Here is a 15,475-nt window from a genome sequence, read left to right as displayed (position 1 = left end):
CAGAGTAATGGAGAATAATAGGGCTAAGATTCGTTGGGACCTCCAGATCCAAATCAAAAAAACAGGTGATGGCTAAAGAGCCAGAAAATGTGGTGGTGTACAAAATAGAAATTAGTTCAGTAACAATATATTAATCCCGAGCAACAGCAGTATCAAGAACAAGGAGCTCAAGAAATAAAAAAGGGTTAAAATAGAACACTAATGCTGAGTGAAGGCCACTCTATTGCCAGTGGTCATAAGTGCAGTGGACGCTGTATCCCCCAAACTTGAGAGGTGGCTACAGCAGATTCCAGGAACAACCCATGAGATCTCTGTCTGAAAGGCTGCAGTACTACCAACAGCTAAAATACAGCCCAGACACATAGTGAAAGACCCAAGCTTGAAAGGGAACCAGCAGAGTGAAAGTGGCCAGTGTATCTTTTTTAGAATGTATGTAGGTACACATATATCAATTGATATAATTTTGGTTAGATCTCATGTACTTATTTCTTTATTTCTCTGAAGGTGGAAATTCCCTTGCTACATATACAACCACCATCCCACCCAGTGTGACCAGGCTGACACTGAGAGTAGCTATAACTCTGAAAGACATGGACTCCATTGCACCTAAAGTTCCAGGGCTTGAGCACCTTGACATAGAGCAGAACCGCTCTAGTGGTAGCCTCTGCAGACGAATCCCCATGCTATTTCCTCAGCTCAAGACTCTTAGGATACGGTGAGCCTGAACATTAATTATTTTCTTGTCATGCATGCTCAGTATGAGGTATGGGTGTGTCAGGAGGAGTGAATGCTGCTTGTCAAGACGCAATGCAATCTGCTGAGTTTCCTTAGAGAGGAAACTTTTTGACCAATCTGTCTGGATGATATGATTGAATTTGACTTTGTAAAGTGCCTTGAGATGACGTATTGTGAATTGGCGCTATATGAATAAAATTCAATTGAATTATAAAAAATTATACCTAAAACTGAGGACTGCGTTAAACTTGAATGCTAGACTGCTCTCATCTAGTGAATGGACGACTAATCTTTCAACCACTTGATGTGCAGGTTAGATTTACAGCTAAAATAACTCCTAACATGTTAATTATTGCTACATTAAACACTACCGAATGAAAGAAAATGTTAAAATGTTAGGATATTATATCATTCTTTGTTCTATTGGATCAAATTTGAGAATTATCAAAAACTATCATATGTTGTAAAGAAAAAGTGGACTTTATGATTATATAGTTAATGTAATTGATAAGTGTTTGATCTCAGCTGGCTGCTACTTTCTCTCTTAAAGTGTAACTCACCCCAAAATCGTGGCCATTGTCTAGAATGCACTACTCTACTGGTCCTGCTGATCTCCGCTCCACTGTACCGCTTTTGGTTTTCCACAGACCAAGTAAGGCAATTGCTTTGAGCCCCACCTACATTTTGTGCCTTGCTGTTATTAAGGAGTGTGGCATTAACTCTGAAGAAGTATAGTGAGAAACAGTAGAATAAAAACGTACAGTGAGGAAAATAAATATTTGAACACCCTGCAACTTTGCAAGTTCTCACACTTAGAAATCATGGATGGGTCTGAAATTATAATCTGAAAAAGAAAATCTGGAAATCACAATTTATGATTTTTTAAAATAATTTATTTGTGTGTTACTGCTGCAAATAAGTATTTGAACACCCGTGAAAATCAATGTTAATATTTGGTACAGCAGCCTTTGTTTGCATTTACAGAGGTCAAACGTTTCCTGTAGTTTTTCACCAGGTGAAACTGCAGCAGGGATTTTGGCCCATTCCTCTACACCGATCTTCTCCAGATCAGCCAGGTTTCTGCGCTGTCGCTGAGAAACATGGAGTTTGAGCTCCCTCCAAAGATTGTCTATAGTGTTTAGGTCTGGAGACTGGCTAGGTCACTCTAGAACCTTGATATGCTTCTTACGGAGCCACTCCTTGGTTATCTTGCTGTGCGCTGTGTCCATCTTCAATGCTTTGAGGGAAGGAGGTTGTTCCCCAAAATCTCACAATACATGGCCCTGGTCATCCTCTCATTAATACAGTGCAGTCATCTTGTCCCATGTGCAGAAAAACACCCCCAAAGCGTGATGCTTCCACCCCCTGCTTCAATGTAGGGATGGTGATTTTAGGATGGTACTCCTTATTCCTCATCTTTCAAACACAGCATGTGGAAGTAAGACCAAAAAGTTCTATTTTGGTCTCATCTGACCACATAACTTTCTCCCATGACTCCTCTGGATCATCCAAATGGTCATGGGCAAACTTAAAACGGGCCTGGACATGTGCTGATTTAAGCAGGGGAACCTAATGTGCCATGCGTGACTTTAAACTATAACATCTTAGTGTGTTACCCACAGTAACCTCAGAAACAGTGGTGCCAGCTCTCTTTAGGTCATTGACAAGCTCCTCCTGTGTAGATCTGGACAGATTCCTCACCTTAGGATCATTGATGCGCCACTAGGTGAGATCTTGCATGGAGCCCCAGTCCGAGGCACATTTCTTCACTCAAATTACACCATCTTTATGTCAAATTAAAATATAAATGTAGCCTATACGATTAATATAAAGTGAGGTTGCCACAATTTATACATCTACAACAAAATCAGTGTCAACTAAATTTTAGAAGGATGGGTAATGCCAAATTCTGCCAAAAAGATGAGTGAACATATCAGTTATTTCAATAATTCACACCATCCCATCATTAATTGGGTGTTGAATGTGTGAAGTGTGACAATACAGCTTTAATTCTCCATCAAATAACACTCGTATCACTCATGCATTAACCTTTTCACCAATTGTCTGCTGTTATCTCGGTTTTTCAACAGCAACAGCATTACTTATAACAAATTATGTTTTAATACTCTTCATATGCCTTCATTAAAGATTTCTAATTCCACTTGTGGGAAATGCACACTTCAAGGCTTATTTCCTGTCGTCGCTATGGTGAATTGCGTTATCTGCTTTCTATTGATGAGGGCTTCTTTCATCTCGTGCTCAGGCTTAACTCTGCGTTAGTAGGATGCTGCGTTTAGTTACCCGATTGATATCATCTGTTCTGAAACCCAAAAATGCTCATTATGACAGCATGAGGTAGAACTACTGAGAATAGATGCTTTCTACTCAGGTTAGATTGGCCATTTTTTCTCAAACAGGGGCCCTGTTGTTCACAATCCACCACCTTTGCTCTCGCTGCTCTTCTCTCTGCCAGAAAGCCTGGCAGAGAGATGCTGGAGTCGGGGATATGATCCTGCAGCCATGTTTCAGTGAAAAACATAATACTGCATTTCTGATATTCTGGCTGGGTCCTTGTTAAGGACTGGCATTCATCCAACTTGTTTCCTTAAGATCTCACATTGCCCATAATGATCAGTGGAAGAGATTGCTTAACTTTCTTCTTCCTCTCTCGTCTTCTTGCTCCTTCTCTGCATCCTTCTCTGCATCTGCATCCTTTTCTTATTTGGGATTTGGGGACATAGTTGGCAGAGTTTTGTAGTAGACATAGTTCCTCAGCTTTTAAGATGTTAATCAGGTGCTCCCAGTTGTACAAAACAATTGGGTTGCTATGGTTACGCATCATGTCCCAAAAATGAAAAACACAAAAACAAAAATCCATTAAGCAGCATAGCGTTCGACACAAGTGGAGAAAACTGTTAAAAAATGCTGTCATGAGCCACAAAAAACAGGAATTGTATTCCTTAAAAATAATAAGAGTAAAAACAACAGAACTACTCTAACATGCAGCCACTCTAGAATTTTTCACATTTTAATGTGGTTTATTCACATTTCTGGGTATGAATTTTGGTTGCTCAGCAGAGAAATACCTGATTTGTAAGGTAGACTATGCAGCAACGACCAGTGATATCTATTGCAGACTTGAGAAAAAACACTCATGCGGTCAGTGGTAGAACAAATGTATGACTGAAAACATTTGCTTAAAATTAAGATGGTATTTTCTACATGCTGGAACTGAATTGGTAACATGTTTGTTTGCCTGTTGGTTTTGGAATTGTTTAAAATTTTACAGAAAATTAAAAAGGGAACTTGAAGAAACTATTTTTGTTCCAAACACTTTTTCTCCTCTAAAATTGGCTTGAGGGGGAAAACTTTATTGTATGTGTTGGATGTGACTCACTATAGCTTTTAACCATACACTTACTAAAGAAAAGTCCATCCTCAGAATCCTTGAATAAATAACTGGAAACATTTTGTACAAATGTATCTAGGAACACTTTCTTCCTATACTTAATTTTGTGAGTCTAATTTCTCTAAATCAGTAGAGAGAGAAAAATCACAAGAGATCTTTATGTTTTGGGTATCCTTTTAGACAAGTATACAAGTGAAATGAGTGGTAAAAATCGTCCTTAATTTCAGATTTAAGATCGACGTTGGATGGCTTTGATCTCAACATTTCCAGATATTTCATAATGCAATACAAACATATTTCCCATCTGGTCTACTGCAGATTCTTTCGCCGAGAGCCAGAGAAAGACCTTCTAAGTCTCCACAAACTCCGACACTTGGTGCAGCTTGAGCTACTGGTTGAGCGCTCCTTTATCCTGAGAGATTACCTTAATGGCCACCCCTGGCCCAGCCCCTGTGTGCAGGAGCTTATCAACGAGCTTCGGGAGCTGTCCGAGAACAGGATCACAGTCATCACCACAATGCGGCAGAGAAACCTTCTACGAGAGTGTGACTGTTTGTGGGAGGGGGACTGATCTGCTTCAGCTATGGGAAAGAGAAAATGGTTTCTTACTTCATAAAGCACTACAAGAGAGAAGACCAAGTCAAAAATGTTTAAACATTACTGGAGTAGTTGCTTTTTTCTGAAGTGAGATATTTGGAGTCTAAATGTAAGCATTTATTAACAATAAAGTGAAACATGCTATAAATTCTTTCAGCCACTGATTTGAATTTCAAACTCAATGCACAATCACTGTAATCTACTGTTGCTGGTGAATCTTCTATGACTAATTCTAAAATCCACATTACAAGGGGTAATTCAGCAAAAGTCTTGCAGTATGTTACAAAATTATTGAATATTCAAGAAAACATCCCAAGTGAGATATTTATATACATAGTTCATCTATGCTTTGAAGCACTCATTTGATAGAAAACCAGAACGGTATTTATTTGCAATGTTATGCTTTATATATACAGTCTGACTAGTTACATACATATAACATTAACAGTTGGTTGTTCCACATACAATGTCTTTTTTGAAATGACCTGAAATTGCTACGTTTTCTTTCACTTTTTGATTACACTTTATTCCCATTTAGGTATATTTTTAAACTAGACTTAGCCATTTCTGACATTTTACTGGAGGCATTAGATGATGGCTTTCAATTTAAGTTTAATAAAAGCAACATGGGTCATGTATGCATGTTTTTAGGTGAAAATAATTCACAATGCCTTTTTATCAACAAATAATTGAACATTGTGGTCTTTCTCTGAATTATACAGTATGAAAAAGAACAAAAGGTTACCCTTAATCTTTCATCTAGGTTTTTATCTCAGCACAAACAACCTCTCTACCTTACTCCTTGATGGACCTCTCATTGTTGCTCACAGCTTGAAAAAAATCCCACTGTTTAACGTCTTTTCCCTGTTGATCCTGTCTGCCAAATTATGCAGCACACAATGGACATGCCAGACATTTGTGACCAACTTTGGATTTTACAAGGAAAAAAAAGCCTCTTTACAAAGTGGTGGTTTGGTGCAACTGAATAGAACATGGTAGAACACTATAAAACCATACAGAGGTTTTCAAAGCACCATCACATTTTATATGCAATATACTAGGGTTCTTTTCTTCCCCTTTCTTTACAAGGCATCTGTAATACTTGACAAAGCTTGACAGATCTTTTGTTTGTCAAAGCATCTCTTAAACCCTTTTCAAGAAGAGAGTTTAGGTTGAAACCAAATCCTGTATGTTCCAAGTGTGCCTCAGAATTCCAAGAGTAGCGATTGTGGCTCCAGAGATTTTAAGATAAGTTCCTGTTTCTGCCCATAGACTCCATGCTCAACCTTCATGCCATCCTTTGAACACTTTGCTGAGTCTGACATGAGTTGTCTGCAGGCTCTAACTAGGTTTGAGAAAAGTTGAGCACCCAGCCATGGTTCACATCTGTCTTTGTACTGCATCCTTCTGTTGACAAGTGGTTGACCAACTAAGGAGTCTTGGGGAACCAATAACACACTCCCAGGAAGGTCAAGAACAGACACAGTGTGCCTGTCTTTTCGAAAAACTTTAGTGGACATGAATTTGTTGGCTGTTCAGGGAAAAAAGAAAAAACAAAGGTGAATAAATTAAAACAGAGTAGGTTAAAGTAACTAAAAACTTTTAGTGATACATTAATAAGATGGCAGATTAATTGCATACACAACAAATTTGACATTTTTACATTACATAGCCGATATTCAACAAACTTAAAAAGTGCTGATACTTATATTTTAGTTTTTACAAGTGGAACTAACGCAAAGTCTGGTTGCAACCCAGGCATGCTTTTGTTGCATTGTCAACACATGCAGGTTTAGAACAGCGAAATGACAGCTGTGTCTGAATTCAGGGGCTGCATCCTTCAAACGCTGCATTTTTAATATGGTGACGAGGACCATCTTTTCCTCAAATTTGAAGAATAGGTCCGGTGTATCCTTTGTGCCCCACCCTATCCCATGATTAATTGCAGGTTGAGAAGAATTGTTCAAATAGAAACAGCTGTAGCAGAGAGGAGCGAAATGTGAATAAAGTTGGATACATTACGCTTGCTAGGGCATAACAGTAACTTTCAAAAAGTTTTTTGGCAAGAATTTAGCTCAGAAAACCGGAAATGTCTGCTTAGTGTTGTTTATTTTACAAGTTCTTGTCCACTGCTGCTACATGACATTGGTGGAGTTGACACATTTACCCTTAATGAGTTATTCTGTCCAATGCAAGTATGTCAGCCTCTGAGTCTCCATTGTCTGAGGGTTATCTGTTGTCTTCCCATTAACTGTTTTTTGCAGCTCCAGTATCTGTCATCTCATAATCCTTAACATACACTAAAAGCCGGCTCACTTTACCGGCTTTCAGCTGACCAGGCAGTCAAAGCTATCTAATGTTAATCCTTGGGTAATTAATTATTTTCTACAGATACATTGATTTAAACTTTGCTCAGAAAGTTAGTGTTAGTTTTTAAATTGTTAGACGTTTACTAATAAATTACACAAATAGTATGTCATAAATTAATTTTATTTCAGCCCTTAACCCTAACATTTCAGAGAATCAGAGTATTTTATTTGTCACCATGGCTAAATTTGTTTTTGGCCTCTTGGGTTCACATTACACATAAAGAAGGCAAAAACTGACAAACAATGAACAAGGGTCACAGTGTTTCGTTTTTTATTTTTTGTTTTTTAGCGTTCAGAAGAGTCACAGATAGCAGATAATGAGGTAGTAAGGTGCTTATTGAGCAATGATCATTTAAGGCTTCGTTTACAGCAATGTGCATTTAGATATTATGAAATGATAGTGTGCAAGTAACATTAATGTGATTGTAACGTATGGGGGCTAGTGACAGCGGGGTGATTTTAAAGCGTTGGACTGCAGTCTCCCATCAGGGGCCAATTGCCCTAACAGCTCTTGGGAAGAAGCTGTTTCTAAGATACTTGCTGCAGGATACGATAGAACGAGCGGTAAGAAACGTCCTTAAAACCACAGTATCAGATGACATAGAAACCGACGGGACGCACTTTAAGAGACGCGAATACAGGGCAGATAAGGGCGATAACGTGACACAAAAAGAGCTGATAAAAATAGAGGAAAAGGTTAGAGCTGCAGTTGCAACTTGAAAAATTAGATATCGAACGGAAAAAAGCAAAACAAAGGGCAGATAAAAAAGGGGGTTAAAAGAGGAAGGACAGGAAAGTATATCACAGCATAAAAGATCAGAAATGCTGCTTGACCTTGGGGCAGCAACTGAGCAAGAGACTAACATGTCTTCCAGAATAGAGGAGTGCACAGAATTGATTAACCAAATACTTGTGTCCACAGATGACTGCGCCCAGGTACAGAAATCAGAACAAGGTAAGGGGGAGGGGTACAAAATATAGCCTTCAAACGCGCTACGGCAGAAAAAGGCAGCTTACTCCCAGCCACTGGACGCGTCGGGTCCCAGATACAATCTGCGTTCCAGTGAGGAAGTGGGTCCTTCAAAATCGGCTACAAACCATAAGTTTCAGATGCCGTTCGTCCAAACCTATAATGCTCCAGGTCAGGTGCAGACAGTTACGTGCAACCCTTTGCAGCGAGAACTGCTTTATCGGCTTACCTTAAACCACATGAAATACATGCCATTGAGGATTGTGCCAAAATCAGCAACCTAGGAGCAGCTGCCCCTTTGGACCCGGTGGCGCATCGACTTTGGAACAACCTGAGGATGTTTTACCCGGTAAGAACACATTCTAACCTTTTAAATGACACCACACGCCATACAGGAGAGGCAGCTGAAGCATTTGTAAACAGAATGTTGAAAGTATGGGAAGAACAGACAGGATCTTGTCCATTGTCAAGCACGCTGCAGAAGCTGTTTAAGCAGGCCATGATAAAGGGTCAGACAGGGGCTGTGAAAGAAGAAATGGAAAGGCTGGTTGCGGGTGAAGTTATGGCATTAGATCAGTGGATGGCCACCTTGGTACATCACCTGGAGAGGGCGGATAAGAGTGAGAAGCAAGGTAGCAGTGGAATAAAAAAGCTTAAGCAACAGCTTTTAACTGAACAGCTGTGGGAACAAAGGGAGAGAAACAATGAAAAGAAGAAGGAAATTAAGGCAGGGAAAACTCAGATGGTTAGTGATTCCAAACCCATGCTTCACTTAGGGCAGCAAGATGGGTCCACTCCTACAGATATCTCATATCAGATGTATCAGAGGGCTCCGCGGGGACAAATGCCTGGTACACAGCGGTACAGAAATAGCAGAAGGAAACCAATTAGAAGCCCCCAACATTGGCAAGACAATGATGTGCGCTTGTGCTGGGCGTGTGGCCGGCCAGGACATTTTGAAAAACGGTGCCCTGACTGTTGTAGGGGTCCACAACAGTCGCAGCAACCAATGTACCCATCCCAACAAATGCGAGCACCTCAGAATCCACCCCCACAGCTGTGATATGGACACCAGGCACCCAATTACGACCAGATGCCACAGTACCGTTTCAGAAGTGGTCTTAGAGGAATTTCCTGCCCCGATTTTTGACATTCTTATTCAAGGTGAAAGTTACCCTTTTATGCTTGGCACTGGGGCGCGTTACAGCACTGTAAATTTTGATCTCATAACCTCTGACAGATTCCCTGAAGTTATGGGATTTTCCGGTAACAGCCAGAAATTTTATTTTTCAAAACCAGTTGAATGTGTGCTTCCTTTTGATGACTCCGACATGGTGTTTCTGCATGAGTTTCTTATTAAAAAGCAGTGTCCTATAAACTTGTTAGCGCATGGTTTGATAGCAGTACTAAGGGCAGCGGTGGTTTGCTCCTTCTCCTACACTGACGTGGTTTTCCCAAATGGCAGGATTGTTAGAACTCAGAACTCTAACGCAAATCAAATGAACCAGGCTCCATGTCTTGAAGAACAAAATGCGTGTGTGTGGCAGGGAAATTTGTTGCATTCTTCTGACAATTCTCTGTTGGAAGTTGCAAAGCGCTGGGATGGTTGGATAACTTCTCTCTGCCCCTACTCTCCCCCAGCAGATCCCCTTCATATTACGCTGAACTATCTGAGATCCCCGGAACAGGTGTTTGACATTGATGGATATCAGGATGCATGGGAAATGATGATGACATTTCTGCGGGAAAAGTACAACTCTGATGAACCTTTGCTGTGGGTGAGTTGGTGCAACATTTTCATAGGGCCACAAGGGGTCGCCGCTGCAGCTGAATTACCCGAGGAGTTGCAGATGCTGTATCCAGACATGCATCCCCACTTCACCTTAAAGGTTGCAAATTGTGAACAGGCAAAAAACTTGGGTCCCATTGTCAAAAAAGCAGTTGAAGCAACAGATTGGCAACAGGTGCAGGGCACACCTCTTATGGAATACGGCCCCAAATGCAACACCTACAAACTAATTTATGAGGGTAAGGTATGTGTTAATTTGGAGAGAGTGAAAAGGAGCACAAGTCACGTAAGGGAAAACACAGATTCAGAGATAGCATTGCAGCTTCTGAAATCTGTTCCATACACTGTTTGGTCCAAGGGACCATTTGATGTTGGGCAGTGCTCTGATGTTTCACCCATCCATTTACAGGTGACCACGGCTGATGTTGTGAACCAGCCGCAGTACCCACTCTCACCTGAGAAGGTTGACGCTATCAGAGGTACTATCTCCGGTTTGTTGTCGTCTGGTGTCTTGGTTCCCGTGACTCTCCCTAAAACACCCTGATCACACCTGTTGCAAAACATGGTAAACAAACCTATCGCTTGGTGCATGACCTGAGAAAGATAAACTCTGAGCTAAAATCAACTCATTATGACACGCCCAACCCCTACACAATGCTTTCAAACCTTGAGCGGGACTTCAAATGGTTCACTGTGATGGATCTCTCTAATGCTTTTTTCTGTGTTCCGATTCATCCAGACTGCCAGAAGCTGTTTGCTTTTACCTTTGAGGGTCAGCAGTACACTTACACCAGGTTACCGCAGGGTTTGACGGACAGCCCCTCACTTTTTAATTATGTGTTGCAGAGGCTGATGCAGGGTTTTCATCATCCTTTGTTGGATAGGTGCAGCATCCTGCAATACGTGGATGACATCCTTTTGGCAGGCCCCACGGAACAAGAGGTCAGTCAACTAAGTGCAGATTTTTTGACCTGGTTAAACTCTAAAGGGTTCAAGGTCTCCAGAGAAAAGCTGCAGTGTTGTCGTGCCGGGGTCGTCTTTCTTGGGAGAATTATCACAGCAGCAGGTGTGGGAATCACAGTCACAAACAGAGCATCCTTGTCCACCCAAAGCCGCACACGGTACGTGAAATTATGTCCTTTTTAGTGTTGTGCCATAACATGCCATGATGATAATAACACAGATTGAATCCTGAACAGTGGATGATTCACAAAGGAATTCCACTCTGCCCGTAACACGAGACTCTCAAGGCTTGGACGGCCCTTTCTCCCAGCAGGAGGTCAGCTGTGAGCCCTTCTAACAGATAAGACACAGCACAGACAAAGAGCTCTTCTCTTCAGCACTCTTCTACAGACCACCTCTCCAGGACAAGGGAGAGGGCCTGAACCATGGGGCCATATGGCCTCATCTGCTGGAACATCTGAAAGATTGCCTGGGCCAACAACACTTGATCCAGGGTCTGCTAGATTCGACTGCCTGCTTCAGCAGAGGACCTGACTGAATCCGGACACACAACATGTCCGGGCATATACAGAGCTAAGTTGCAGTCCTAACTTCACAATCAGATGCAGGGAAAAAATCCTGCATCTGAAACAGCTCTGTGTATTTTTCCTCAGCCTGTACAGGGAAGTGAACACCAATGGAGCTGAAGGCTGGATGCTGAGGAAAACCCCTGCTCATCGAACTGCAGCCGGTTAAGAGAACGTGCTCACACCAGGCCTCCGACCCAACCACGCCGTTAGCTACATGCTGCTGCAAGGCTAACGCTAGCCTTCCAAGAACCGAGCGCTAGCCCGCTAGCGCTAGCCAACAACTTCCCTCCTTCAACGCTTCCCCGTGAATGGCCAAAACTGGACCGAACTGACACGAAACAAAGAACAGAGGTTTGGGCAGCGGGCTGAGGGTGAAGTAAAAGGTTTATTGGGAAATGTTTGTAAACCGTGGTGTTTAGAACAAAAGGGCTAACCGGTAGCTCGCGCTAGCCAAACATGCTATTAGCCTTGCTAACATCCGGTCTCGGACATTTCAAAGAGTTTGTTTTAAAGCATAAAGCGTAACTGTTCTGCCCCGCCATCCTCCGATGGTGTTATAAGCCTTATTCCTGCATCAATATGGTATATTAATGCCGGTTTTCAAGGCAATTTCGGCAACTTTATGTTGTAACCTCTTAGCCACCGAGTTGCCACAGCGACCCCATGCGCCCGGAGGGAGAATCGCATTAACAAACTCGGTCGTAAGGGTTTAAATAATTTTACAGGACAAACCGGTCCTCAGAACATTATTTTAACAAATAATGTTTTGTTCAACTTGGGCTTTGCATTGTGAATGGATTGAAATACATGGCAAATGTTTTAACTCCATTCCATGTTTTTGTTAATCAGATCTGCAGTGAACCAGGATTCACTGAAATATTCTGATTATGATCAACCACTTTTGTTTTGTCTTTTTGTTTGTTCTGCATGTAAATAGTTCCTTAGCTTAGCTTCTTTTTATCTTCATTTTGGTTGGTAGTTTAGTTAAGTTTCACTAGTCTAGTAGAGAGGATTTCTTAATCGAAATATTGTGTTAATTCAGGTAAACAGCATTACATAGTGATGTTCTCTGGATGTTCATTTTATTTCTGTTATTAAATTCTTGAACTTGAAAAGAAGTTGTCACTCCTCTTATTCTATGTGTGTGCAGGTTTTGCTGTTAAAAGATCGCTAGTGCTCGAATTCATCCCTTTCAACCGTTGTCTTGATATCAGCTTAAGAGCTGATCATCACCAGACAATACTTAACAGACAGAGAGTTATTTATGAAACATTAAATAACTTTTAACAGTGTATAATTGCACAACATTAGGCATGGCAAACTACAGCAAGAATTATGTTCCTGACTACACTACACTTGTAGCTCCCATGCGCAAACTTCTCACAGAGGCAGGGCACGGTCATCTGAAAGCACCATTAATTTGGACAAATGAGGCAGAGAGCAGGCATTTATTCTTCTAAAACAACACCTGAATGAGGCTGCAGAATTAGCATCCCCTGATCTAACAGAGATGTTTGAGCTAGATGTGAAGGAGGAAAATGGTTTTGTTTTATCGGTTTTGTGGCAACCTGGTGCTATGGGCAGGAGAGTGTTATGTTACTATAGTACTAAGTTGGAACCAGTGGAAAAGGGACATCCGACGTGCACCAGGGCTCTGTGTGCAATCGCTAAAGCATTAAAGGGAACAGCTCATGTCACTCGTGGCCAAGATGTCAGGGTTCACACTAACCACGATGTAGTCAGTTATATTTCAAGCAGCAGATTCATGCTAGGAAGGCAGCGTACAGGCAAACTCCAGGACATCTTGCTCCAGCCTAATGTTTTCTACTTAGGGACCGAAGCTAACATGGTGGCCCCCACATCGGACCATTTACCCCACGTCTGCGAAGCATTGGTAAGGGATGAAATGAACGTCTTCCCTTCCGTTTTGACAGCACCCATTTCAGGTGTCATTGACGATTTTACGGATGGTCACAGACACAGCCACGCAACCCCATCAGGGGGTATTGTGGCCTCCTATGCTGTTATCTGCAACGCTGTCGTTGCAGATAACATTTCACGTCAGACTCCTTAAAACAAGTGGAGGAGTACTTTGGGATCAAACAGAGGTTTGGGTCAGCAGAGGTATCATCCAGCCTCTCAAGGGCTTGTCGAGAGGACAAATCGCACAATCAAAGAGCAGCTGGCTAAAGTTTGTGCTGATACTAGAATGACAATGCTGGCTGTGCTGCCCTTGGTGATGTTCTCAATTAGATGATCACCCACTGATCGCATGGGATTGTCTCCCCATGAACCTTTGACAGGAAGGACAATGCCCTGTCCTTTCACTTCCTCTCTCCAGCAGGGCTGTAAGCCCAGTCTGGATTCACAAAAAGAGGAGCAAACACATTATGTTCAACAGTTGCAGTCTGCTGTGAAGTTTTAATCTCACAACACACAGGAAGCCCTGACCGGAGAACCAAAAGGAGAGACTCTGGAGCAGATTGCCCCTGGTGAGTGGATATACAGGAAGGTGTTCCACAGAACTTGGAAAGACCCCAGGTGGATTGGACCTTTTAAGGTCGTAAGCCCAACCACTTACAGTTTGAAAGTCTGGCTTGATGATGCTGAAACCAAGGTAAGCAGATCTTGGCACAAATCACACTGTAGAAAGGGCACATCATCCACAGAGCAGGACCTCAGAGAAATCAGGAAGCACCTGAGGGATATTGGAGAAGAGATTGAGGAGTAAGGATGTTGCTGTGCTGCAGCAAAACACTACGAGGGGGACGGTCCAGTTTGATTTCTGGTATAATCCGTGCTGATCAACGATATTATGATAACACAGCCTCCCCCATGGACACTTCTGGGCCGATTGTGCACAGACCAAGCGTGATGCTTCTTCCTGGAAGTTCCAAAAAAAGTAAAAAACAAAACAACTGGACTTGTTTTCCGTAGTTGAAGACGTTTCGCTTTCTCTCCAGGAAGCTTTCTCAATTCAAAAAGTCTGGAGTAATGTGGAGTAACACGCTTTATACTACTGCCAAATAAAGGCCTTGTAATGGCTTAGATAACATGCAAATTCAACAGAAACAAGTCCACCCCTTAGTAATGGGAGGCCATTAAAGCCATTAAGCCAGCAGATTGGACCGAAACTGGTCCACTCCTCTGTAACGAGGAGTTGTTAGCATTGTTATTAACTTGGCTCAATAACAACCCTATTTAATGTTTGCTCAAGAGCAGGCTTATTTCATGTAAACAGGATTAGATCGCAGGTTTATAAGCGGAGGAGATAGGGAAGTCTGTCATATCCATGTCGTCCATTTTTACGACAGCAACCTGTTGCGGAAGGTGTAAGAATAATTTCAGAGCTTTTCGAATTAATCGCGTATTGCGCAATAGACAGGATCCTTTAGCGTAGCGCGACAGTGTAATTGTAGAGAGATTTTTCTTGGTGGCTGTTATAAATAAACACATCATGTAACAGTGGCTTTTAAAGAGGAAAAAGTGGTGATATAGCCATAAATAGAAAATATTGAAGTTATTTGTAAAATGGTTTGCTTTTTATTTTTATCATATTCAGTAAGATGATTTGTTCAGGCCATTCTATTGTGAAGTTTAGTTTTTCTTTGAAAGGCTTGCTTCCTTGTCGAGCCGTATATTGTATTAGAAAAAACTATGGATGGATTATCTAGACATGGAGCAATACAGTTTTTGACCGTGTAAACTGTGTATGACTTGGAAAAGGAAAACCTTCATTTTTTTAGAGATAAATAATTTTTAGTTTAAATTCCCGGTTTGCACGCGTCCTTTACTTCCAGTGTCTAAGGAATGACACCGATATTGGATCTGTTGCCATAACAAGTGGCTTTTTAAAATAAAGTATAATAATTAAAGGCTACCATTCTGTAGAATATTCTTGTACTTCACTTTTATTTGGCCCCATATTCTAGTGGGTCCCGTGGAGGCTCTGACATTAAAGAACAAAATAAATATGAAATTATTAAAAAGCAAAAATACATACTGTAGAAAGTGATAGAAACATCTACCATGGACAGCACTTATGCACGTAATTTGTCTGCTACTTTTTGCCAG

General features: G+C 41.5%; 1 protein-coding gene and 1 long non-coding RNA gene across 3 annotated transcripts in view; both read left to right on the top strand.

The window, feature by feature from the left end:
* Nucleotides 1–5,692, top strand: part of LOC105922422 — a 45,155-nt gene extending 39,463 nt beyond the window's left edge. Inside the window, exons 3-5 of one of the 2 annotated variants that reach the window (XR_004928574.1) lie at nt 505–715; nt 1,286–1,387; nt 4,463–5,692. This is a non-coding gene — a long non-coding RNA (uncharacterized LOC105922422). The remainder of the gene's footprint in view (nt 1–504; nt 716–1,285; nt 1,388–4,462) is intronic. The other variant, XR_004928573.1, reaches the window with a different exon arrangement.
* A 2,951-nt stretch (nt 5,693–8,643) lies between these two features.
* Nucleotides 8,644–10,529, top strand: LOC110367684. The gene is made up of 2 exons (XM_021314048.2): nt 8,644–9,858; nt 10,279–10,529. Exons 1-2 carry the CDS (start codon nt 8,866–8,868, stop codon nt 10,411–10,413), a joined length of 1,128 nt encoding a protein of 375 aa, XP_021169723.2. The 5' UTR covers nt 8,644–8,865; the 3' UTR covers nt 10,414–10,529.
* The last annotated feature ends 4,946 nt before the right edge of the window (nt 10,530–15,475 follow it).

The sequence above is a fragment of the Fundulus heteroclitus genome, unplaced genomic scaffold (assembly GCF_011125445.2).
Source record: "Fundulus heteroclitus isolate FHET01 unplaced genomic scaffold, MU-UCD_Fhet_4.1 scaffold_188, whole genome shotgun sequence".
Classification (NCBI taxonomy): domain Eukaryota; kingdom Metazoa; phylum Chordata; class Actinopteri; order Cyprinodontiformes; family Fundulidae; genus Fundulus; species Fundulus heteroclitus.
This window is presented reverse-complemented; position numbering and strand designations above follow the sequence as displayed.